Here is a 26,155-nt window from a genome sequence, read left to right as displayed (position 1 = left end):
TGCGGTATCCGATTATAGACAAACATCAACCACGCCTGTTGACATTTCTTTTCTGTGGGAGGGGTATGAAAAGTCCTCACATCCCCTGCACAGCCTGGAACATAACATTTTTTTCCATGATCTGCCATTTTCCCGATGATCCTCGCTTGTTTCTTAACCTGCAGAACTTCCGATGATTCGGCTGCGCAGTTCCGCCTGGCCTGGAACATGGGCTGGCATATGCAAATTTTTGGAGGCGTACATATTAATGATCCCGACTGTTGCGTCACAGTCGGTGTTATGTGGAGATTCGCCTGTTTTTCAGGGGTGTTTTTCAAAAACGAGATTTAAATAAGAAGGAGAAAACAATGGTGTTTGAGACTCACTGTATGTCATGTCCATGTACTGAACTCTTGTTATTTAACTATGCCAAGATAAATTCAATTTCAAATTCTATGGCACCTTTTTTTTTTATAGAATATTGACATTTCTAAATATTTGTGTACACAATGTCATGGATGGGTTTGGGATTTAAAGTTTAGAAGAAAGTTTCAGCAGTGTTCATCAGATGTTTACAAATCTACAGGTATTAATCATGCTTAGGAAACAAATATGGCTTTTTGTGACATACATTCTCTCTCTCTCTCTCTCTCTCTCTCTCTCTCTCTCTCTCTCTCTCTCTCTCTCTCTCTCTCTCTTTCTTTCTTTCTCTCTCTCTCTCTCTATATATACACATATATATATATATATATATATCAGCACATAATTTCACAACAGTTGTATTTCATCAAGAATTCAAATGACATTTTTATTTGGATGTTTTTGGATGTAAATTTCAGGACTTTTATTTTGAGCTGTCGATATGACGTCATATTTCTGCGCTGCACTCCTGCATCTGTTTTGATTCGGATGAACAGAGGTTTGTGGTTTTTAGCGTTTAAAGTGTTTTAATCGATACTAACCGTTCAATCTATGAGTTTTATGTGATGTAATTGAATTAATTATTAATGAATGTAACATCTTACTGCTTTATCTAACATTAATGAACGTTATATTTGTTAATAAAGCGCATCCACACATGAGTAATAGAAAAGGTGCGTCTCATTTCGCTCCCAATATTGTGAATTAGTTTATCATAAACACGAATTCAGTCACTGGCAAGTAATGATGAGAGAAACTGAACCTTTTGAGTCAACTGAATCAAATGCTTCACAAAATGATTCCCTTACGAAAATGTACCATAGTACAGTAGCCATGGTTTCACTATGAATTTTGTAGTAAATTCACAATACAGAAATGGTTTTACTACTGCATTAGCAATAAACTATAGTAACTACAAAATTAACCATGGTTTTACTACAGCACCTATAACTTAACTATGGTTAACTATGGTTTTGTAGTATAACCATAAAAGACACAAAATCAGTTTTATATATATATATAAATTTAAATGTTTTTTATTGAAAAAAATACTGTACTAGTTAAAAACTTCCCTTTAGACATTCTACTAACTTTGTAACTATATCTCAACTAACTCTTATTAGAGTATTAGTAGACTGTCTTCTGAGATGGCATGCACACTTCTGATGTCTGGGAAGTTGGTATTCCAGGCATGAGTCCTCATTTAAAATATTGAACACATCTTGGAACTCCACCTCAAAGTCATAATTTCTTGACAAAAGTGCACTTTTCATATTTTTGAACACATTCTGTATTTTGAGGCGTAATCATGACTGTCACTGAGGTTGAGCAGTCCTTCTACTGACTATAAGTAACTTTGCAGGTGCATGTCAATGTATTCTACTAACTCTAACCCCTTATTCTACTAACCGTACCCCTAAAAGTCTACTAATACTCAACTAATATTCTAATGAGAGTTAGTTATGTAGGTGCAAAGTAAATTAGTCAAAAGAATATCTAAAGGGGACCGTTAAAATAAAGTGTAACCAAAATGTCTTCTATTGTCTGAAATCAAACAAATGATTATTAAGCTCAGCAATAAGATGCCTCTTTTTTGGAGGCACATGCATGGTCAATTTAATAAATATTTTGATAATTATGTATCCAGCTATATTACTATTTCATCATTATAATTTTCTCAACTGCCAACATGCAAACGTAAAGGGATAGTTCATCCCTAATTAAGTCATAATTTGCAGTACTTCAGTATTGTTTTGTAAAATTGTAGTTCATTGTTCTGAATAATTTTGTTGTGTGAGAAAATGTTCTTACACATGCTACAGTCAATACTCTCTTTCAGATGATGAAACTGCTGTAATAAAGTCTGTATCATAGAATAGTAACTTGTCATTCTGTTTTTATTTTGTAGATGTTTGTTGAAAACCATTTAAATGTAATACAAGGCAAGGCCCTTTAAAACCATGGGTCAACTATGGTGATACAACCGTTTGAGCTACATGAACCATGGTTTGCACCAACAAAACATGGTTACTACAGTTGTAGTTACTGTAATTTTACTGTAGTATTACCAAATTGGTCAAAAACACAAATGTATAATAAAAAATTGTACTAACCAACTGCAAATGTTTTCATGACGGTATAATCTAGTGTATAGGCTAATATACACATTAAATACCAAATATAAATCATAACTATTAAGTCTCTTTATATTTTGTATTCATTATTAATTTGTAGCACTAGATTTTAGTTCTAATCAGGTGATTTAAGTCCATTAACTCTCACTCTGACTGACTTTCTTACCAGTGCACTGAACTACTGAACTAGAGCTGATTGAGACGCACCCAGAGATTTAGTTTGAAATTCTTTTTATTTCTGTTAATTATTCTCATCTCAAACATGACACACAGAAAAACTCCTGGTGAAGCAACTGAGATCCATGTGACACACTATTATAAAGATGGCGTTTATTAAAGAGGAGAGTGAAGACATGAAGATTGAAGAAACATTCAGAGTAAAACAAGAAGATACTGAGGAACAAACAGGTTGGTGTCATTCTCAAAGCTGAACTCGATCATTTGATCCTAATTAAAATGTCCAGCTCTACAGAAATGAATGATATTTTTGAAGAGTGTCTCATTGAGTGTCCTTATTAAGTGGTTTTATTTGACATGGAGCGGGTCGCCTCATGACCAGACAAATACTAATGCTGCCTTCAAGTGAACCTGAGAAGATCCTACTTCCATGCTACTTTTTGTGCAATTAACGTTGTCATATGTCTTGCACACACCCAATCTATTTTTCTTCATTAGTAATATCTGAGAGATTAATTTAGTGAAAGGCAGCTCTTCACATGCAAAATACAGGCGGTGTTGAATTTCATTTTTAGCTCCTTCCATTCTTTCTCATGTAAACACCAGGTTAAGTAACAATGTAAGGATTATGTGATATGATGCATATATTTAGCAAAAGGCCCCTTTTTATGTTTCTAGCTAATTAACTAGTTCATGAGCATTGAATGGCTTTTCTGAGGTAAATTTGATGTTACGTTATATGATTGTTCTCAAGCTGTTTTATACAAGCTCTTTCCTAGGTCGAAATGCAGATTGAACGATCTGTCAGGCCACAAAGAGTGCCAGAACAACATTTATTGCTTGTATTTTGTGATAAAATCAACAGAATTTGAAAGCTGAAATTTTTGTGGTTGTTTGCTAAAATTAACAAACACATTAAAAGTGACATATTAAAGGTCACATTTACCAGTATTTACCATACTTTCAATATAAAAATTTAAATATGAAAAATATGCAGTATGAAAAATATTTTCACATAAAAGCATTTTCTTCAAAAAGCCTTTTTGCAAAAGGTATATCTTGAAAAAGTGGGGGTCGTCTTATAATCAGGGTCATCTTAAATTTGGAACAATACGGTATTTACAACATGACAATATGTAGCCGGCGTGCTGGACTACTGCATCTTCTAAACTATTCCGTGCTGTCGTCTCCGCTGGTCTCAAAACATGTCTCTATTTATAGGCTATTGTAATTTTCTGCTCGACCAGCACTTTGCAACAACATAAACTAGTTTCTTCAGCGACTTATAATAACTAATAATAACGTCTGAGATGTTTACATTTTAAGTGGCGTGACAAAGCTACAGATTAAAACTTATTTCCAGAAATGCTATTTGAATAGGATTTCAAACGACATATGAATGTAGATCAAAACAAATTGCATTTCATGGGATTGCTTGCCGTTCACACAATATGATCGGATTGATTTGGATTTGGACTGAACGAGGCTAAAGTTCCCAAGCAAAATATTATCATTAACATACCTGAAATGAAATAGTCTAAATAGTAGTAAATATTCATTGATACAACCAGTATCATTGTAAAAACCATTGTAACCAGCAACATAATAGATGATTTAAATCAAACTAATGATAATAGATTATTTAAATTAGAATGTGAGTAACACAAACAGTTCAAATCAAAAACACAAATTGCACACTAAATAAGCGTCTGTTGTAGGGCTGGACAAAAAAAAAAAAAAAAAAATTCCAACAAATGATTTATAAAATGTGGTCGATTCAATGTCTATTCTCAAAAGCCACAAATCGATGTTTTTTTTGGATTTGTTTCCGTAAACATTGAACATAATATCTGATTTACGTTAATCTCATTACTAGTCTATTGCACTAGATGTAATCCTTTTATTTACCTTGCACGATGTTACAGCTGGGACCGTCATTCATTCAGTGCTTAACATGGCGGATGTTGCATGGTCACAAAAGTTTATCATTTGCATGCATTTGAGTGCAAGAAGACGCAAAAGTGCAAGAAGACGCAAAAGACAACTCGCACGCAGGGAGTGAAAAGTTTTGTGTGTGCACAAAGGAAGCTACGGTGTTGCTAGGTGGTTGCTAGAGTATTCTGGGTGGTTGCTATGGTGTTGCTAGGTGGTTGCTAGGGTATTCTGGGTGGTTGCTATGGTGTTGCTAGGCGGTTGCTTGGGTATTCTGGATGGTTGCTAGGCGGTTGCTAGGGTGTTCTGGGTGGTTGCTAGTGCGTTGTAAGGCAGTTGGTGTTCTGGGTGGTTGCTAGGGTATTTTTTCGTGGTTACTATAGCGTTTCTAGATGTTGCTAGGGTGTTCAGGGTGGTTGCTAAGGTATTTTTGGTGGTTGCTATGGTGTTACTAGGTGGTTTGTAGTTGTCAAAGATGGTTACTATGGAGTTTTTATAGAGTTCTTAAAATCTTTAATAACGAGTGCCTTTAGTATGAAGCCCTTTTGTTAGTGAACGCAAAGTTTCTTGGGACCACGCAAAGGTTTTACGAGCAAATGCAAAGTTTCTCGGGGAATGCAAAACATTTGAAAGAGAACGCAAACGCATTGACTTAAAAGCACTGATTATAGGGCTGGGCGATTTAAATCGTGAGATTGTTATGCGCATCTCGTCAGTAAAGCCGGTTCCTTGATTAGTAGTAAATCGCCATCACCTGCTTTCAGATGGAGCGGCATTTACTACAAAGAGCCGTAGTTAACTGACAAGCTGAGCCATATCGCATTAATTATCGCTGGCGATACGTCTGCGATTTTAATGCAATATGGCTCAGCTTGTCAGTTAACTACGGCTCTTTGTAGTAAATGCCGCTCCATCTGAAAGCAGGTGATGGCGATTTACTACTAATCAAGGAACCGGCTTTACTGACGAGATGCGCCTAACAATGTCATGAGATATATCGCCCAGCCCTAACTGATTATTTAATCTGTATCTTTGTTATATTTAATGTGTTTATTTGTGTAGTTACTTATAGTTTAATTATTTGTTGTTATTTTTTTATTAATTACTTTTTATGAGTTGTTCTTAATAATCTTTGAAATGTATATTAGTAGTTTTAGCTGTGATGTCAACTTCATTAATTACAATACAAAAATACATGGGTCAAAAACAACAAAAACGATAACTTTTTATTATTTACTTTTGTGTTGGGGCTAGTGAAAATTAAATCATTGAAATCATTGAATAGAATCGAAAATTGAATCGAGATCTTGTGATCGAAATCGAATAGGGACATCTGTATCGATACCCTGCGCTACTCACGACAAAGAAGCTCTGCTCAAGCCTGGCTCTTTTCGCAACTGATAGGAGTCAGGCATCTGCATGGAGTCTCTGTTCATGGGGCTTGCAGTTGGAGCTGGCTGAAGAGCTTAGGATGGGTATTGGATGGTTCTCAAACTGCTCAAGGTGGTTACCCATGCGGTAGATAAACTTAGCTCAGAATGGCCAGATAAGAAAAAAGAAGGGAAAAGGAGTAAGCTAGATGAACATTTCTCTTAAGCGGGTGGGGACAGCAATCAGTGCCGTTCTGTCAGTTTCTCCCTCTCCGGAGCCAGAAGCTGGTGGCTTCTTCGAACCAGCCTGGCCAGGCCCCAGGTTCTCTATGGGAAAGAGGGAGGAGCTAAAGTCCAGTGTGGCTGCCCGTGTCCCCCCTCATCAAGACTAGGGGCCTGGGCATTTCACACAGCCACCCAGAACAAGGACATATCTGAGGACTGTCATCACTGCTAGGATTAAGCAGTAGGAAAAAAGCAACCCTGGCGGTTATGACGTCAGGGTGTTTAGGGCGTGCCCCCTTTGGGGAGGAGAGCGAAGCACCTCAATGGAGACTCCACCCTGAGGTGGTGGAGTTAATTTTCCAGAGGTACAGCAGAGTGGAAGTGGACCTGTTTGCCCCAGAGGAGTCAACCCACTGACCCCTCTGGATTGCCCTCACATCTCCAGCTTCGTTAGGGCTGGATGCTATGGTACAGATGTGGCCAAGGCAGCATCTGTATGCCTTCCCCCGAACGCTTTGCTCCCCCAGAGTTTATTAGGACAAAGTTCACCTGTTGCTAGTGGCTCTTTTCTGGCGGGCCACCAGCAACAGTATGGTTCCTGGATCTAATATCTTTCCTGGAAGGCACTCCTTGGGAAATTCCGAAAGCTGGGACCTTCTGTTCTCTACCCCTGACCCAACATTTGGAAGCTGCGTCTGGGCCCTAAGGGGCACCAGCTCATAGATTCCAGTCTTTTAACTGAGGTTGTTGAGACCATTTTAAGTGTTAGAGCTCCCTTCACTAGCAAACTTTATTCCCTGAAATGGCATCTCTTTGAGTCATGGTACTTGCAACACCATGCTGACCCAGTGTACTGCCTGACTGGTTCAGTGCTTGAGTTCAGGCGTGCCTTTCTTTAGGATTATCCCGTTATGTTTAAGGTGTATCTTGTTGCTCTTTCTGCTTGCTATGCCCACATTAATGGAGCCTCTGTGGGGAGGCTACCCCTAATATCTTGCTTCCTTCATGATGCCTGCTTAGTTTTTGCTCCCAAAGGTGCCTTTTTCAACAGTTCTTTCGGTCTTCTTCAAGCCTTCTCACTTCTGCTGTTTGACTTGCCGGAGCAAGAGATGCTAGGATTTACATTGACCGCTTAGACTTGTGGGACAAATCTCATCAATTGCGGGTATGCTTTAAGGGACGTGGGAAAGGTTCCTTAGTCTCCAAGAAGCGTTTGTCACATTGGATTGTTGATGCAAATTGCTACTTCTCTTGGTGTCAGAGTCAACTCTACCAGGAGTGTGGCCTCTTATAAAGAGTAATCTAAGGGTGCGCGCCTTTGTAAGAAGTTTGTACTGCAGCAGAATGGTCCTCTCTGCACACATACCAGGGTTTCTGCGAGTCTTAGAAAAGTCTTAATTTGCCTTACACAAATGAAGGCCTTAAAATGGTCAGAACAGAAAGTCTTAAATTCATAAAGTCATTGTATTAAATGTTGCAAGCATTACAAAAAAATTATATCTTCCTCAGTATTTTTGTCCTGTTTTCCAATACAAATATTTAAACAAGTTTAAATCAAGATAAATTTACTTGAGATGTAAGTGAAAAATGCTGTCTTGAAAATTTTTTATAAAATTAAGTGAGTTTATGTTTAAAACAAGAACAAATGTCAAAACTTCAAAATTAAGCAGACTTTTTTTTAGCCCATTGGCAGATATTTTTTTTCAAAATTCATTTTGATCAATTTCACAGAAAACAAAGACTTCATATTTTATGTAATTTTACTTCTGAAGTAAATGTATCTTGATTTAGGAATCTTTAGATATAAAAAATAAAAAGTGTTTCTCCTTGAACATTAATGTATTTTGTTCCCTTCAATTTATTTCTTAAATATTTGTTATTTGGTCTTAAAAAAGTCTTAAATTTACCTTCATAAAATCTGCAGAAACCCTTACAAACGATTTTACAATGGATACAAATGGATTTGACTCTAGGATCTCAAGTTCTTTCTGATTAATCATTTTAACGGACTAGAAGGTTGTATATGCGTACTTCACAAACTTGTTGGTCATGCAGCTCTCAGTTCACCACAATAAGTCTGTTAGGTGTGACCTCTCTGAGGCACTACCTAAGGGTGCGCCCTTATAAGTGTTTGTGCTGTGGCAGGTTGGTCCTTCCCACACACATTTATAAATTTTTTCTTTCTTGGTTATTCTTTAAGTTATTCTTGTTATCAGCCTTTTCATCTTGCCTTGAGGCACTCGGTATGCTTCACTTTTAGGCACTGGTGCCTACTCTGGGAGTATGGCCCTTTCTAACTCCTCTGGGTTAATCTTTTCAGTGGACATGCTTTCAACTTTGGTTAGGTAATTTTCAGTTAACTATGAGGCATGCAAAACTGCTTTGCCTCTAGGCATGGAAGCTCACTCCACTTGGGGTGTGACCTCTTTTAAAGCGTTTGTAAATGCATTTTAAAAAGATCTTTGGGCTGTGGCGTTATGTTCCTCCCCACCCACGCTCTTAGGGTACAGAAATGGATTTTGTTTTGTTTCGCGTGGAATCAGGGCAATAAATTTGGAAATCCACTGTCTCCTCAAAAGAGTCCGTTTGCAAGCAGCAGAAGGGCACCTTATGCGACACACACAGTAAACCTGTGTTGTTCACTCAGCTGCGCATAATTGCATAATTGAATTAATAAAAAACAAAATATATTGACCCATGTTCTGTTTTCTATCATGCGCCGTGCACGTTTGCGATGACGTAATATGCACGCAAACGCACCAGGGTTCGATAGAATCAAGTTGAGTGTGAAACAAGACCAACGCAGCTAGGAACAATCGCGCTCGGACTCGAACTGCAGCAAACGAGCCCAGTGTAAAAGCACCCTAAGTCCAAATAAAGTGATTTATGCAAACATTTTCTTTTTTTGTTGATTTTTTTTATTCCCCAAATGAAAAATACGTTCAAATGCTTTATATATATATATATATAATATATATATATAGACTAAAGAAACAAATAAAATAAAAATAAACCTTGTCTTTAATTTTACACTAAAAAAATCATCTTAGAGTTCTTATCTGAGAAATGACGATCCGTTCCATGAAGAAAAATAAATAAATAATTCAATCCGAAGAAAAACATTGAGTGTGTTGAAATGGGTTGCTCTGCTGCAGAAAAACATTGAGGGCCCTATCTTGCACCCAGCGCAATTGACTTTGTACACTGACGCATGTATCATTCCTATTTTGCACCCGCGCAAAGCGGACTTTTCCCTCCACAGAAGCACGTCGGTTAACTAGCAAATACACTTGCGCTCCCGGGGGCGGTTCAGCGCAAAGAGGAGGCGTGTTCAGGCGCAAACGTTCCCTCATGCTATTTTGCAGGTTTAGAAAACAATTCCGCCAGTGACCAGGAAAAACCTAGTCTAAAGTCAGTGGCGCGTTGCGCATGTTATTCATGCTATTTTAAGGGCGCATGCTTGGCCATAATCAATGTAGCGTGTGCACAACGCGCATTACAATTTGATGCTCTCATCTACACAGAAGCAGCCGTTTTCATTTTTGCAAATCATACATTATTACTAGGAAAAATATTAGGTCTTGTAGGTAAGCCTAGGGCTTCTACGTATCCCTTTTCGAACAGTGTGATTATTATGCAAAAAAAAAAAGAAAAAAAAAAAAGGTTTTGTTTTTCTTGATTTTGTTTTATTTTTATTGATGGATATTTAATGTGTTGCTGTCTTTGGTTTAATTTATTTTTTAATTGTTCGAAATAAAGATTCCATTCATTTATTCATATTAATACACGAGGGAAATCATTGTTGTGTCCATGAAGATGTGAAAATAAAATAGGCATAAATCTAGCTTACACATTTAATCATACGCCCAAATTATCATACGCCTGTTTAACCGAAGCTAATTTGGGTGTGTTTGTTTCTCCATCCCCAATGTCACTCACTTCTCTGTGTTTTACGGCCGTGACGAGGACGTCGGTCTCCTCGGCTGTGAACCGCTCCTGGCGCGCGCCTGGCAAATCCGCCGTTATAATAGGAATCCGCTTAGAAAAAGCGCGCCTGCTCTTAAAGGGAATGTGAGATGTCGCTCTGATTGGTTTATTTCACGTTACGCCCAAACCACACCTATGAATAATGAAGCTACTTCAGACCAACCCCTTTTAGATTTGCGTCGGGCGCAAGAGTCATTTATCCCGCCGGGAAAATAGCAACAGCGCCGAGACCCGCCCACAAAGTTACTTGCGCTTTGCGTTTTGACACTTGCGTTTCAGATCGTTAAAATAGGGCCCTGAGTGTGTTGAAATAGGTTGCTCTGCTTTAGCGTTGACCATTGTTGTGGAAATAATTCTATTCAAGAGGAGGAAGAAGACAAGTCGAGACCTTTGAAAAGTCAAAGTATCAAAAAGGTTTATTTCTTGCAAGCTAATTGACATTCACATACAGAACGCATCTGGTATGAGAAGGCGAAGGGCTAATCCCCTTGCCCACGTTATATACCCCTAAAACACATCCTGCATTAGGCTTCATCTGTGTCAAAGGATCAATTCCTTATAAGGTAATATATGTCTTCTTCAAAATCTTTGTCTACCGTATGTTATATCTTAGACAGAAAACAATATCGTGGCTAGATACAAGTTCCTGTTTTTAGCTGCAGTTCTTCACACATTTAGCTTATCTCTACTTTTGATCTTAAACTACGCACATATTTTTACACTTAGGAGCTCAAAAGCTACGCACATACTTCACACTTGGAAGCTCAAAAGCTACGCACATACTTTACCCTTGGAAGCTCAAAAGGACACTCGAAGTACAAAGGGTCATCTAAGTGCGTATAGTCTCTTCGTTACTTAGAACATTTTGTCCCTGCAAGCTTGTCTTAACTTATGCCTTCTAAAACACTTGATTAAATATATTTTAATAACGTGCTTCAGCTTATATGAATATATTTCTTCAAATGCTTATGAGTACAAATAAAATGAAAGATGTTAATACAAGTTGTACACTTCTAAAAGTAAAAAAGAACACATCTAAAAGTAAAAACACATCTAAAAGTAAAAACACATCTAAAAGTAAAAAGAACACATCTAAAAGTAAAAAGAACACATCTAAAAGTAAAAAGAACACATCTAAAAGTAAAATTTCCAGCACAAATCCCCCATCTGTTCATTCAAAGAACATACACAACATTTGACATTTACTCCTCCATAATCATAGTAATTTACAACAAGTAAATTTTTCCCATGGTTACTTCATTTCTTAGTCAAACTCATGTTCACTCTCGTTCTCGCGTGCCTCACCTTCAGGCACTGTAACTCCAACCTCATTCTCTGGTGCCCTTTGTATCATTGTTACATATTCCCCTTCAGTCATTCTAACCATCGTGGTATTCACTACCCTAGCAGTGATTGCAGAAATACAATTCATAACACATGGTATCATCAAAAGCAAAATCAAAATCAAACATGTTATTGGCAAAACTGTACTTATCACCCATCTCATCCACCCCTCTAGGCCAGAAAACCAGTCACCTATCGAAGATGACATGTCTCCTGGGGTGGCTACAGCCATTTTCATGTGCACTATTATGTCTGTCACATTTTGATAGACGTCAGGCAAATTAAAACAACAAGATGTCCCTAGCATTTTGCACACGCCTCCGCGTTCTGACGTGATGACGTCTAAAACGAGTCTGTGTTGAATGACGGCTCTTCTTATCCCGCTAAGTTCAGTATTTAGTTGTCCTAACGCATCTTCAGTCTCGTTTGCTAAGCGTAATACTTGCCAAGCCAAGCCATTTATTTTTAGTAAGCTAGCTGCAGTGCCTCCCCCGATAAGGAAAGACCATCCTGTCATCGATATTCTACTCGTCCAAGGATCCCAAAGTTTGGTACCTTGAAACATCCGAGGTATTTTCTCATCAGCTAAGCTTCTTTTTGGTCTCGAATAAGTTTGCTTATCGTCTTCATTTTCTTTATTGAAATAAACTTCTGTTCCTGTATCTAAAAGTCCTGGATAACAGCACCCCATCCATCTCTTAGGAAGGGAGTGGAAAGCGGTTTGACCGCAGACCCACACTGTTCCAGCCGTCGTTTCTCTGAGATCTTCGTCGTCACCGGGACACGTAATAAATGTACCCTCCGATGTTACACATTTGTTATTACCCATGATTATCGTAGTTTTACAGTGGGATGTACCAGTCATTGTTGCCCCTTGTTGGATCTCTAACCTACATAGACACACTTCACCTAATTGTGGCTTTACTGCCCATACATTATCAAAGTTTCTAGTACTGTGTTTTGATGGGCTCTGACACACTACCCCCTTTGGAGCAACTAATTTGCTTCTCCCAGAGTTTGCTTCATTCAGTAATTTCCACATAGCACACGGAATTAATCCTACTAATTCTCCTAAATTAGCTGATCGTAATGGATGGACCCTCCAAGTCCTGTCCATTCGCAGACACCACCAACATGATTGGTTAATAGCCAAAGCTTGTCGTTGAAGTAAACTTAACATACATGCCCTGTTGCCCTCACATTGTATCCTGCTATGCGTAATAGTGGTGTCTTCATGATGCAGATTGAATTGTCTTTCTAATTCAGCATCCTCTTCTTCAGGTATACTAATATGAGTTATTAGTTCAGACAGACTATGGGTTTTCGGTGGCGGATCTATCATTGTAATTTCTATCGGAACATAAGTGTCGGTACCTGAGGTCCACCAACCACAGAAAAATCTACCTCCCCACTGAGTTACACCATCATCGCCTGTGGACAGAGTGACCTTCAGTTTAATTTTAACATTTTCAGTGATTTCTTCGAATTTCATAAGATCTGACACCATCCTATTGTTATGATCACTAGGTGAAGCATACCCCACCTTGGTCAATAGGCCCTCCCTAATAGCCTCCTGATTACCTCCGTACACATCTTGCCATCCGCATGGATCTTTACAAAAATACATGGCTTTTCCCCATTTGCTCAAACGGTCTGGATTATACCCAGGTCCTGCTGCTGAAATAGGATCACATATTATAATTATTTTACTCCCTTTTCCCTTTGTCATTTCCACCTTTATGCCACCGTCCTGTGCTAGGCCTATGGCCAGACTAATTAAGAGGATAAGATTTGGTAACATATTGCCACACAGTGCAACCTCGCCAGGCGAGAAAATGTTCCTGTGAAAAGGATATAAGTCCAGTGTCTCTATGTATTGTTGGTCTCAGGGCCGGTCTGGTAGATATTATTAAACAGTTCACTGCAAGTTCCACACCGTCAAAGCACCACAAAGTTCTTGTCACAGTTCTTATTACCCCTAAAATCGCTGAATCGTCCCGTACTATTGATTCGTCTTCTCTCCAATGATGATGATTTTCAAATTGGTAACCTACAGGATGGCATACACCTCTGGTTAGCCTGATCCCTATTAGGTGCTCGTTAGCTGTGTATGGGATTCTTCTTCCGTTGCAGCTACCGCAGGAGCTGGCACTTTTCGACAGTGCGTCCCATGGATCCACGGAGCCCTCTCCGCGACTTTCACTGCAGTGTGAGTTGTCAGCAAAACCTGAAATGGCCCCTGCCACCTCTTTGCTCTCCAGTGTTTCCGCCTCAGATCCTTTATCAGCACGAAATCTCCTGGCCTGATGCTGTGCAGGGCTGTCTCAGCTGGCTCTGGAGCTGCTGCCTGGACCTGTTTTGAGATATCACAGAACACCTTATCCAGTTCAACACAATATTGCAACATGTCATGTTCACATAGAGTGGTGTCAGGCAGTGGTCTAGGTTTTTGAGGTTCCCAGCCCATGTGAGGTGGACGAGCAAACAGAATCTCAAATGGTGAGAGTTGTGCTCGCCCCCTTTTTCTCATTCTCATATAAGTCAAAGCAATGGGCAGGGCCTTTGGCCATGAAAGCCCTGTCTCATCACAAATTTTTACCAGTTTGTTTTTCAGAACTTGGTTCTGTCTTTCTACCGCTCCGGCTGATTCCGGATGATAGGAACAAAAATGCTTCCAGGGAGTACCCAAGAAAGCTTCAACTGCTGAAATTGCACTGTTTACAAAATGTGAGCCATTGTCACTTGATAATTTCTCAGGAATTCCCCATCTTGGGACAATTTCTTGCAGGAGTAATTTCGCCACTCCTTGTGCATCTGCTTTTGCTGTTGGTAGAGCCTCAATCCAACCTGAGAAAAGATCTACGGCAACTATGCAGTATTTCTTTTTATCTGATTGTGTCAAGTCAATATAATCAAGCATTACATGTGAGAATGGTCTTGGCGGCCTGGGATGCCCCGCCTGTCTCATTGCCTGACCCCTGCCGACATTGTTAGTTCCGCAGATCAGACATCTGCTGCAAAAATCTGCTGCCACTGTGGAAAAACCTTTAGTAAACCAGTTATTTTGCATAATAGAAAACATTCCCGTCTTGGAAGTATGGTCCAAACCATGTGTTAGTTTAGCATATGCTGGAAAGAAATGAGAAGGTAAACACGGTTTATTATTGGGGCCACACCATTGTCCATTCTCATAAACACATTCTGCCTCTCTCCATTTTCGCTTGTCAGTTTCAGAGGCGTGCTGTTGCATGGCCTCTATGTCACCTAGTTCCTCATTCAGCCGTGCTGCTGTGGTTATCTGAACAGGAAGCAGAGCCCCAGCCTTTGCAGCTAAATCTGCAGATCTGTTTCCTCTGGAAACGTCATCGCTACCCGAAGTATGGGCCTGACACTTGCAAACGGCCACCTCGTCTGGCAATAGCAAAGCATCCAACAATTCACTCACAAGCAGGTGATTCAATATTGGTTTACCATCTGCTTTCAGAAACTTTCGATGTCTCCATAATGAGCCAAAATCGTGCACAACGCCAAAAGCATACCTGGAGTCAGTGTAAATTGTAACACGTTGGCCACTTGCCAATTTGCATGCTTCAGTCAGAGCAACCAGTTCAGCAGCTTGTGCAGAAAAATGTGACGGCAGTGATTTTTGTTCAAGAACCTCAGTTAATGAAACTACTGCGTATCCAGCCCTGTTTTTGCCAAGGTCATCCCTACTGGAAGACCCATCCACAAAAAGGATCATGTCACTGTTGGGTAAGGCCTCGTCTTTCAAGTCTGGTCTTGGACTACATATCTGTTCCAAAGCTGAAACACAACAGTGCGGTTCACCATCCTGTTCCGTTGGGAGCAGATTTGCTGGATTTAAAACATTACAACGTTTAACAGTAACGTTAGGCATTTCCAACAGCACAAAATTATATCTCAGCCACCGGGCTGCAGATAAATGAGAAGTCTTCTGTTCTAACAAAATTAGTGACACCGCATGTGGTACTAATAGTGTTAGGTCGCTAAAACCTACAAAATCTCTAGAGGCTATCACAGCTCGCTCTGCTGCAGCCACAGCTCTTAGACAAGCAGGGAAACCTCTTGCTACTGCGTCTAATCTCGATGAGAAAAACGCCACGGCCCTCAACTTTCCTCCGTGTTCTTGTAACAAAACAGAGGACATGTAACCATCTTTTTCAGCTACTGTCTGTGTAAAATTTTTATCTGGGTTCGGAATACCAAGCGTAGGCGAACTCAGCAATGCCTGTTTCATTTCACAAAAGGCACTCTCTGCCTCTGTGGTCCATGTCAGTTTGTCAGAGGCTGCCATTTCCTGACCATAAATTAACGCTGACAAAGGTCCTTCCTTTTCGCTGTAGCTAGGAATGAATGTTCTACAATACGAGGTCATTCCTAAAAATGACATCATTTGTTTCTTTGTGATTGGTTTAGGAATGTTTTGTATCGCTGTGACTCTTTTGTCAGATAATGACTTCCCATTTGCTGTCAACACGTGACCTAAAAAGGTAACTTTGGTTTGATTTACAGCTATTTTACTCGGGTTGACTTTGTGTCCCCGCTCTGCTAAGTAGGTTAACAATGTGATGGTAGCCTGCTTACAGATCTGTTCATTTGGACAGCAAAGTAACAAGTCATCAACATACTGCAACAGAGCCACGCCAGGTGGAAGTACCAAATCTTCCAAACTACGTTTTAAAGCTTCGCTGAAAATTGTCGGACTTTCACAGAAACCCTGCGTTAAACGTGTGAAGGTGTACGCTTTACCATTGAAATTAAATGCGAACCAAAATTGTGAGTCAGGATGTACTGGAACACTAAAGAATGCATTTGCAATGTCAACCAGCGTGTAACATTTGGTGTCAGCCGGAATCTGAGATAAGATCGTATAAGGATTTTGAACGTTCGGAGTTCTGGCTTGTACTGCGTCATTAACAGCTTTGAGATCCTGAACGAATCTATATTGAGTGGCCTGGTTTGAATCACGTATTTTCTTTACTGGAAAAATAGGTGTACGGACAGGCGAGTCCGGACATTCAACAATGACCCCTTTTTCCAACAAAGAATTAAACACTGGAGTAATGCCCTCAATCGCTTCCTTTTTCAATGGATATTGCATCTTTTTTGGTCTATAGTCAGATTTGGGTTTAATTTGAACCGGTTCACAGCCTGCAATCAGACCCACATCATATTTATCTTTAGCCCATAGACAACTCGGAACTCCCTCCAACCCCTCTGGGATGACTGGGAGGTGCGATAAAGTCAGACTATCAAGTGTTGTTTCCCCTTCCCTCACTGTGACTGCTCTCAAACCTCTCAATGTTTTATGACATGGTTGTTTAAACCATCCGGTACTTTCACTTTGGCAGATCAGTCTTTTTTGATCTATTATGACCCAGTCGGTCAGTTCATGGCATTTGGCCATGAAGGGACCTGCGTCACGCCATTCAGCCTTCACTGGTTTGGCCAGTGATATATGAGGCTGTGCATTTTCCACGTCATAAAACATTGCCTGTTTGTCAGTCAGTTTCACACTCAAAACACACCAGTGGTTTGTCCAATACAGATAATCTGTCTTTACATTTTCCACATCAACATTAAACCAACGCTGTGCATATTCATCATCAGGTTCAGTGCTGACATGTGAAGTACAGTGCAAATCTGTGTCATTTATAAATTTAGACGATGGCAACACTCTGTCATGAGCCTTTGTGGTTAAACACGTGTTAGAAACTTGCCATTCGTAGACAAACAAAGGGGTTTCCCCTGTATCTACATGCAACATCCTCATGCCAGCAAAAAGCCCTTGAGTAGTACAGTGAACAGAAACACCCAGCTTACAGAGCAAATCTCTACCCATAAGATTAACTGGACACGTCTGAGTAATCAAAAAACAATGCTCAAATTTTTTCTCATCAATTGAACACTCAAACGGCGTTGAGAATGGTTCTGTGACCACATGACCCGTTGCACTTCTGGAACAGGTTGTTTTTCCAGAAAGTGGAATGGGTTTTGTCAATTCTGTTTCTTTAATTAATGAGTTGCTTGCTCCTGTGTCAAGCAAGAACAGTAATGTCTTGTCAAGAACATTTACTTCTATCATAGGTAAAGGATTATGAGCCTTATAGAAAACATTAGCAAGCACTTCTTCATTGCAGAGAGCAGAGTTAAAAGCGAAAGGAAAATGATACTCATCTGATGAAGAGACAGGAGACCCGTTGCTCGCACCCCCCTCCTCTCAATCTGCTTGTTCTGGTCTGTAGGCTGCTTGTGGACAAGTGTCTCGCCAATGTCCTTTTTGTCCGCAGATGAAACAAGTGTCTTGATCTGGGCGTTGTTGATTTTGCGGAAAATGTCTACCACGGCCACGGCCACGTCCTCTGCCTCTTCCTCCACCACCTCTTTGGTTTTGTTGGTAGTGGTTTGGTTTGGGGTTGTTGTTTTCGTTCATGTGCAGCGCTATCAGAGCCAGAGAAAGATCTTTTTCTTGTTTGGTGGTTTTGACTGCCTTTTGCTTCTTGATGATTCCCTCGTGATGTCTCGCATGACGTCTGATTTCTGTTGTAGAAGCCAATTGCCATCCAACACAGCTTTTTTCAATTTCTTTCGAAATCTCTCTGTCCAGTCCATCCATGAACAAAGTTCTTAAATAGTCGTCATAAGGATCAGATCCCACAGCCCCCGTAGTCGGGTCCGCTGGCGGTTGTCTTTTTTCTATACCACCATGACGGTCAAAGCACTCTTTCAGTCGTAAGAAATATGCTTCAGTAGTTTCATCTTTTCCTTGAGTACATTGACGAACTTGGTGGATGTCCATCGTACGTGGAAATACTTTCTTTAAAGCTTTGACTATATCATCAACTTTCTTTGTGTAGTCATTGTTCATCTGATGGTCGTATTCGACGTGTATCGGACGGGAATCTTCTGGCCAGTAGTCTGACAGTTTAGCCATGTGCACTGGTCCATATTTCAAAACCATTAGTCTCCACAGCTCACCAAGAGTCGGTCTGAATTCTTTGCAGAAAACAACTAAATCAGCACCTAATTTTGCCCCACCTGCTTCGATGTTTGGCAGGTGTTCAGAAGCTTGCTTCAGTTCCCCTTGGGTCCATGGACGCATTACCAGAACTGCTCCATCTGGTCCCGCTACTTCGAGCATCGGTGCCTGAAAATTTTGGAGATCTTCATCTTCTTCTTCACTTTCACTCTTTATCTCTGTTTCTGAATCATCAGTCTGCTGGCTCTTGCGTTGATTTCGCAGGTTCGGTCGCGGCGCTTGATACCGTCTGCCCATCAACCTGGTCGAATTTTGGTTAAGTTTTCTTTTTGTATGTCTTCGTGAGTGCAAAGTTAAGTCTTTCATGTTTGCAGTTAGCAATTCTTCTAGGTCTTTGTTGCATCTCGGCCGCCTTCCTGTTTGATATGGAGCCCCAGAGCGCGTTGACGATGTGTCACCTCTCTTTTCCTCTGTTGCAACATATGTGGGCGGCGGTTCAGCTGGCGCACTGGCTTGCACTCCTCCTGCAGCAGCTCCGTCCCGAGTAGGATTGAGAGCAGGTGGGCGATGAGCCGGATACGCCCCGTCCTCCACCGTCATTTTCACGTATTGACCGAAAAAGGGAGAAGAAGAGTCAGCAATATCACAACAGTCATTTTTAAGATTCTGTAGTGCTTTCTTTGAAGCATCCTGTCTTTCTGTATCAGAGTATAATGGTGCGATGGCTCGACAGACTTGTTTTTGTTGTCTGCGTGTTGCCTCTTCTAACCATTTTACTATGATTTCACCACATTTCTTGTAATTCTCTTTGTCTTTTTTCTTAACAATATGAGTCACCCAATTCACTTTGGTTTGAGTCAACTGTGACACACTTAAACCCCCGTTAAATCCATATTGTTTTATTAAAAACGGCACATAAGCATGGTACCAAGTTCCCATTATTCTATCCATGGCTTTGTACGAGCTTTTAGAGAAATCAACCCGTTCCTCCTCTCCTTTAGAACTTTTACTTCCCAATGATTCTACTTTATAGTATTTATATTTGCGTATTTAAAATCTTCCCTCTCACGTGGTCACCACGTCTATTTACTGTGTTAATCCTTCCGCCTAGCGTCGCCACCACGCTCTGCCTAAATCCGTCAATCTAGGACTTTCAAAAATGCCCACATCCGTCGATGCTAGGTCTTTTTCCCAGACAAGTGCTTTATTAAATATTTGGGACACTTACTATCAGGCTTATTCCCAAAAACGCAAACTTGTCTAGACTTTTGAGAAAAACTTTCCGTCTTATTCTCAAAATTCTGGCCTTTCTGGAAAAAGAATTAACACTGGCATTTTAAGAATTTAAACTTATTCTCAAAATCCTCTTGGAAACTTACTTTCAGGCTTATTCCAAGAATCCTGACCCTTTTAGGAAAAATATTCAATACGCAAATAATTTTCTTATTTACCACGTAAATATTTTTCTTATTTACCGTGCTTTTTGCAGCTTGGTTCTTTATTCAGGATCGCGTCCACCTAGGCCTGCCGTGGTGTCTACAATTCTCCCTCCCTTGCAGTTTAGCTTCGGGGTATGGAGCCATAGACTTCTTGTCTTTTGGGATGATCAGTCAATTGCTTTTCATCCACGGAGGTCATCAGTTTTGCGATCCATCCTCGTCGCCATTTGTTGTGGAAATAATTCTATTCAAGAGGAGGAAGAAGACAAGTCGAGACCTTTGAAAAGTCAAAGTATCAAAAAGGTTTATTTCTTGCAAGCTAATTGACATTCACATACAGAACGCATCTGGTATGAGAAGGCGAAGGGCTAATCCCCTTGCCCACGTTATATACCCCTAAAACACATCCTGCATTAGGCTTCATCTGTGTCAAAGGATCAATTCCTTATAAGGTAATATATGTCTTCTTCAAAATCTTTGTCTACCGTATGTTATATCTTAGACAGAAAACAATATCGTGGCTAGATACAAGTTCCTGTTTTTAGCTGCAGTTCTTCACACATTTAGCTTATCTCTACTTTTGATCTTAAACTACGCACATATTTTTACACTTAGGAGCTCAAAAGCTACGCACATACTTCACACTTGGAAGCTCAAAAGCTACGCACATACTTTACCCTTGGAAGCTCAAAAGGACACTCGAAGTACAAAGGGTCATCTAAGTGCGTATAGTCTCTTCGTTACTTAGAACATTTTGTCCCTGCAAGCTTGTCTTAACTTATGCCTTCTAAAACACTTGATTAAATATATTTTAATAGCGTGCTTCAGCTTATATGAATATATTTCTTCAAATGCTTATGAGTACAAATAAAATGAAAGATGTTAATACAAGTTGTACACTTCTAAAAGTAAAAAAGAACACATCTAAAAGTAAAAACACATCTAAAAGTAAAAACACATCTAAAAGTAAAAAGAACACATCTAAAAGTAAAAAGAACACATCTAAAAGTAAAAAGAACACATCTAAAAGTAAAATTTCCAGCACACCATTCAGACTGACAGATGAACAAAACTCCATAGAGGAATCCAACCAAAGGGCAAATTCACACCGAACAGAGTCCGATTGAACAAAGCCAACCTAACTGTGCGTTCACACCGGACGCGAAAATGCGTCAAAATTCGCGCCTGCCGCGTCTAGTTATACGCTTGACCACTTTGTGTGCATTCGCGTGTCAAGAGCGAAATTGACGCGCGTAAAATCAAAAGTTTGAATCGAAATTTACGCGCGTCAGAGGCGAAAGTTTCGAAACCTGTTGGCGGCCATCTTTTTTTAGATGTTTATCGAGCATTAGCATTAGCATTAATCGAGAGAGTCACCGCTCGTATATGCTCTGGAGAGCAGAAACAGCAGCGTAGTGGACATCGTCGCTGTTCTCGGGTCCACCAAACCCTCCGGAGGGTTTCAGGGGTTTCACAATTTGCTCCAGGAGGTAGGTTTGGTGGACCTAACGGTGAGGACGCTGACGAGGAAAGCGTAGGCCGTATAAGCCTCGGCCTCGAGTGGTGGTCGCTGCCTGACGAGCCCGCGCTGTACAGCCCGGCGCGAGGTTCACCCTCGCCCGCACCTAATCTGTGATTTATTTTTGTTTTGATAATAAATGGAGCTGCAGTCTTCAAAAATGAAACCTGTCCTGTGATTTTTTTTTTTTATACACTAAATTGTGTTTGTTGTCTTTACATTAGATTAATGTTTCATATATTCTAGAATAGATATGGAATAAATAGCATTCAATACAAAATGAGTATCTCTCATATATTGAAATCGAGTTTTATGTTTTTATTTGCTTTATTGTGCATTTTTAGTCATATTACAAAATAATTTATTGAGGCCAAACATAAAATAACATTATAAACTGTCACTTCACCACGTGACAGCAGCATGCAAGCAGGCTCCTGATTGGTTAACGCGGCGCGAATTGACGCAGAAGTTCAGATTTTTCAACTCGGGCGGCAGACGCGAATTCGCGTCAAACGCGTGAATGCACAAATAGCACTAATAAAATCATTCGCGCGTAACGCGCTTAACGCGCCAGACGCTCAATTCGCGTCATTCGCGCGAACTTGACGCGCGAATGAGGCGAATTCGCGTCTACCGCGCCGCGCTAAACGCCTCATTCGCGCCGCAGGAATTTTTTACGCGCGTAACGCGTCTTTGCATTGACTTAATTCTAAACATTGAAATGACTCGCGCCTGACGCGCTAAACGCGTCCGGTGTGAACGCACCATTAGGCATGTATCCAAACTCACTAACGGCAATAAAGTGAGAAAAAAGTAAAGTCCTTATGTCGAGCTTAAAACCAAATTTTCCCAACTAGGACTTTTTAGATAACCAGTTCAAGGTAGCCATAAAGAAACATGCTGAACTAATTCTTCAGGCAAGCACTCACCTTATATACAAGCCATGTGAGTCTAAAGAGTGCCCTCTAGTGCCTCGTAGTATTACTAGACATAGAATTTGTTATTCCATTCCTCTATGGATATGGAAAAACTGTGACAGATATTTCACTCTGTTACAAGCTACATCACAATGCAGCGGAGCCTACAAAAACATATTCAAACAGGTGCTAAATAACACACATATTTATATATCACAATATAATGAGAAAAAATTGTTGTGCAAAACATTTTTTTCTGTGCTCCAAATATTGTTTACTGCATCACTTTATATATTCATTAAGTATTATTGATTTGAAAAGTTTTAATATCGTAATATTTAGAAAATGCATTAACGTTATCCCGTATGACATTTTGACTGGTGTCGTCACATGATTCTCAGTTAAACCGCTTAAAATACATTGTTTAAAATTGAGATTTTAGTAATAAGTAAAAAACACCCCCATAAAGATAATAACTACTTTGATGTGCAGTTTTAACCTTTTTGAATTTTTTATCAGTTGAAAACCTTATTTGTCACTGGCCCATAATTGACAAATAACAATAACAGTCTGTGATATAACAATAACAACACAAACGGTGTGATGACACATTTCTCTGTAGTATCTTGTTTAAAGGAACACTCCACCATTTTTTCATATTAAACTATGTTATTCCCTTAACTAAGACGAGTTGATACATACCTCTCTCATCTCAGTGCGTGCACTCAATCGCTCTGGCGCGCGGCGACACTTTGATAGCACTTAGCTTAGCCCAGTTCATTCATTAGGATCCAAACAGAGATGAAGCTAGAAGCGACCAAACACCTCCACGTTTTCCGTATTTAAATACAGTTACACGAGTAGTTACACGACCAAGTATGGTGACACAAATTAAAATGTGCCGCTTTTCTAAGCGGGTAAAAAGGATAACTATAATGTATGGCGGAATAGCACTTGGGAGCACTTCGACTCGGCGCAGTAATATCATCACTCCTGAAAAATCCTCTCCCTCTCACTTCTGTCATTAGAACCAACGTGACTTTTTACTGCGCCGAGTCGAAGTGCTCCCAAGTGCTATTCCAAAGTGCTAATTGCTATCAAAGTGTCGCCGCGTGCCAGAGCGATTGAGTGCACGCACTGAGACGAGAGAAACTCACCTTAATTTGTTGACCCAATCCTTCTTGTTAAATCCTAGGTTCTGCTGTATATATATTTTTTTAAAACATAAAAAAATATATCCCCTGCGAGATTTGTATTGGGTCCCAAGGGATCCCATTCCCAAAGCGGTCTACTGTGGGTTTTTGATAAGGGGTTTGATTACTGCTAGCTTGAAAGTATATGAGACATGTCCTTAAGGAAAAAAACTGTTAAAAATATTGACAAGAGGTTCTGAGATTACAGGTTACACCTCTTTCAGTAGATTTGTGGGATCTAGCAAAGATCTAGAATACATGTTGTTGGATTTCATTTTGATGTCCATTGCTTTGTGCCATTGAACTGGGGTTAACTTATATTTGTCTTTTTCCGCTTTAGACCTGATAGTGCTGAAAGTTGAGAGTGAAGAACTGTATAGTATGGAAGAAAAAGATCTTCATGAGAAACACCATGAGTTCATGACTGGAGAAAAATCTTTAAGTGACTCACAGACCGAAAATACTTCCTCTCAAAACAAAACTCAAAAAACAGGAACTAGAAACTTTAAAGTCCACATGAGAATTCACACTGAAGAGAGACGTTTCACCTGCCAACAGTGTGGGAAGAGTTTCTCGCTGAAAGGAAATCTAAAAAAACACATGAAAATTCACACTGGAGAGAAGCCTTACACCTGCACTCAGTGTGGAAAGAGTTTTACACAAAAGAAAAACCTTGATGCCCACATGAGAATTCACACGGGACAGACCCCTTATACCTGCAAACTGTGTGGGAAGAGTTTCTCACTAAAAGGAAATCTTAAAACTCACATGAGAATTCACACTGGAGAGAAGCCTTTCATATGCCCTCAGTGTGGAAAAAGTTTTAGACAGAAAAAAAACCTTGATGCCCACATGAGAATTCACACTGGACAGACCCCTTATACCTGCAAACTGTGTGGCAAGAGTTTCTCACTAAAAGGAAATCTTACAACTCACATGAGAATTCACACTGGGGCGAGCCCTTTCACCTGCCAACTGTGTGGGAAGAGTTTCTCACTAAAAGGAAATCTTAAAAAACACATGAAAATTCACACTGGAGAAAAGCCGTTCATATGCCCTCAGTGTGGAAAAAGTTTTAGACAGAAAAAAAACCTTAATGCCCATATGATAGTTCACACTGGACAGACCCCTTATACTTGCAAACTGTGTGGGAAGAGTTTCACACTAAAAGGAAATCTTAAAACTCACATGAGAATTCACACTGGAGAAAAGCCGTTCATATGCCATCAATGTGGAAAACGTTTTAGGCAGAAAAACAACCTTAATGCCCATATGAGAAGTCACACTGGAGAGAGTCCTTACACCTGCAAACTGTGTGGGAAGAGCTTCTCACGGAAAGAAAGTTTTAGGATTCACATGAGAATTCACACTGGAGAGAAGCCATGTGTATGTAGTCAGTGTGGAAAGAGTTTCAGATGTAAAGGTACCCTCAATCACCATATGAAGATTCACTCAAGAAAGGAATATTTTATATGCCATCAGTGTGGCAGGAGTTTCACAGACAGGAAACATCTTAAGAATCATGTAAAAACTCACACTGGAGAGAAGCCTTTCATGTGCCATCACTGTGGAAAGACTTGCATAAACAAATCAAACCTTGAGGTTCACATAAGAATTCACACCGGAGAGAAGCCTTTCACCTGCCCTCAGTGTGGAAGGAGTTTCACACGAAAAGGAAACCTTAACATTCATGTAAGAGTCCACAAAGGAGAGAGGCCTTACAAGTGTCTTCAGTGTGAGAAGAGTTTTACATTTCACACAATCCTGAAACGTCATTTGCAAACTCATTCTGTAAAGATAATGCAGTGTTCCTCAGTGTGACAAGAGGTTTAGAAAATGGAGCAGTTTCAACAATCACATGCATATTCACTTTGGAGGAAGGCCATTTGTGATCAGTTTAATGTTTTAATTTTCCCTTTGCCCCATCACACTAACAGATGCATACAAAAAGTCATGCAAATTTGAGACCCTGTTTGTGTTCTTTGTGAAAGTATGGCACCAGAAAATACATATCTGTGTGAAATCTGTGTTCACACCACAGCTGAATGTTGGCCACACCTGATTGTCCACCTTCATGACCACTTCTTTTATAAGAATCCTTCATTGCAGGTTTTTCTTTTCTTTTGTGCATATGAACTCCACAGCAGACCATCTCCTTTGCTATAGTTTAAAATTGTGTCTTGCAGTGAAATGACAATGTACCTGAAAGATTATAAATAAAGGACATAAACTGAACAAAATAATGAACAATGCACTGCATTATTTGATTCATCTTTATTGAATGAATGCACAGGTAAACATGTTTTCAATCTGCACTTTAATATGGCTACTGTTGGGGCTCATCCAGTGGCACAGCTGGTTCCAGCTGTGGGTTGTGTAAAAGCTGTAAAAGTTGTGTTTTAGCTTCTCATCTCCAGTTTCCCAGTTCACTAGCCAGCCATCCTCTGCCACCACATCAAGATAAGAACTGTTATCATTCAACCTAGAGGAGGTTTCTTTTGCGGGCTGGAGAATGCGA

General features: G+C 40.0%; 1 protein-coding gene across 2 annotated transcripts; it reads left to right on the top strand.

The window, feature by feature from the left end:
* The first annotated feature begins 864 nt into the window (after positions 1 to 864).
* LOC311289514 (uncharacterized protein) lies at positions 865 to 25,870 on the top strand. 2 transcript variants are annotated; one of them, XM_084407588.1, is made up of 3 exons: positions 865 to 898; positions 2,808 to 2,942; positions 23,978 to 25,870. In XM_084407588.1, exons 2-3 carry the CDS (start codon positions 2,858 to 2,860, stop codon positions 25,456 to 25,458), a joined length of 1,566 nt encoding a protein of 521 aa, XP_084263714.1. In that variant the 5' UTR covers positions 865 to 898; positions 2,808 to 2,857; the 3' UTR covers positions 25,459 to 25,870. The 2 variants fall into 2 exon arrangements, with proteins under 2 accessions (XP_084263714.1, XP_084263713.1); XM_084407587.1 differs by lacking the exon at positions 865 to 898 and having other exon boundaries at positions 2,800 to 2,942.
* The last annotated feature ends 285 nt before the right edge of the window (positions 25,871 to 26,155 follow it).

The sequence above is a fragment of the Rutilus rutilus genome (genome assembly GCF_951802725.1).
Source record: "Rutilus rutilus genome assembly, chromosome: 4".
In the NCBI taxonomy this organism is placed as follows: Eukaryota; Metazoa; Chordata; class Actinopteri; order Cypriniformes; family Leuciscidae; genus Rutilus; species Rutilus rutilus.
Note: the sequence above shows the minus strand (reverse complement) of the source record. Positions and strands in the feature narration are given on the sequence as shown.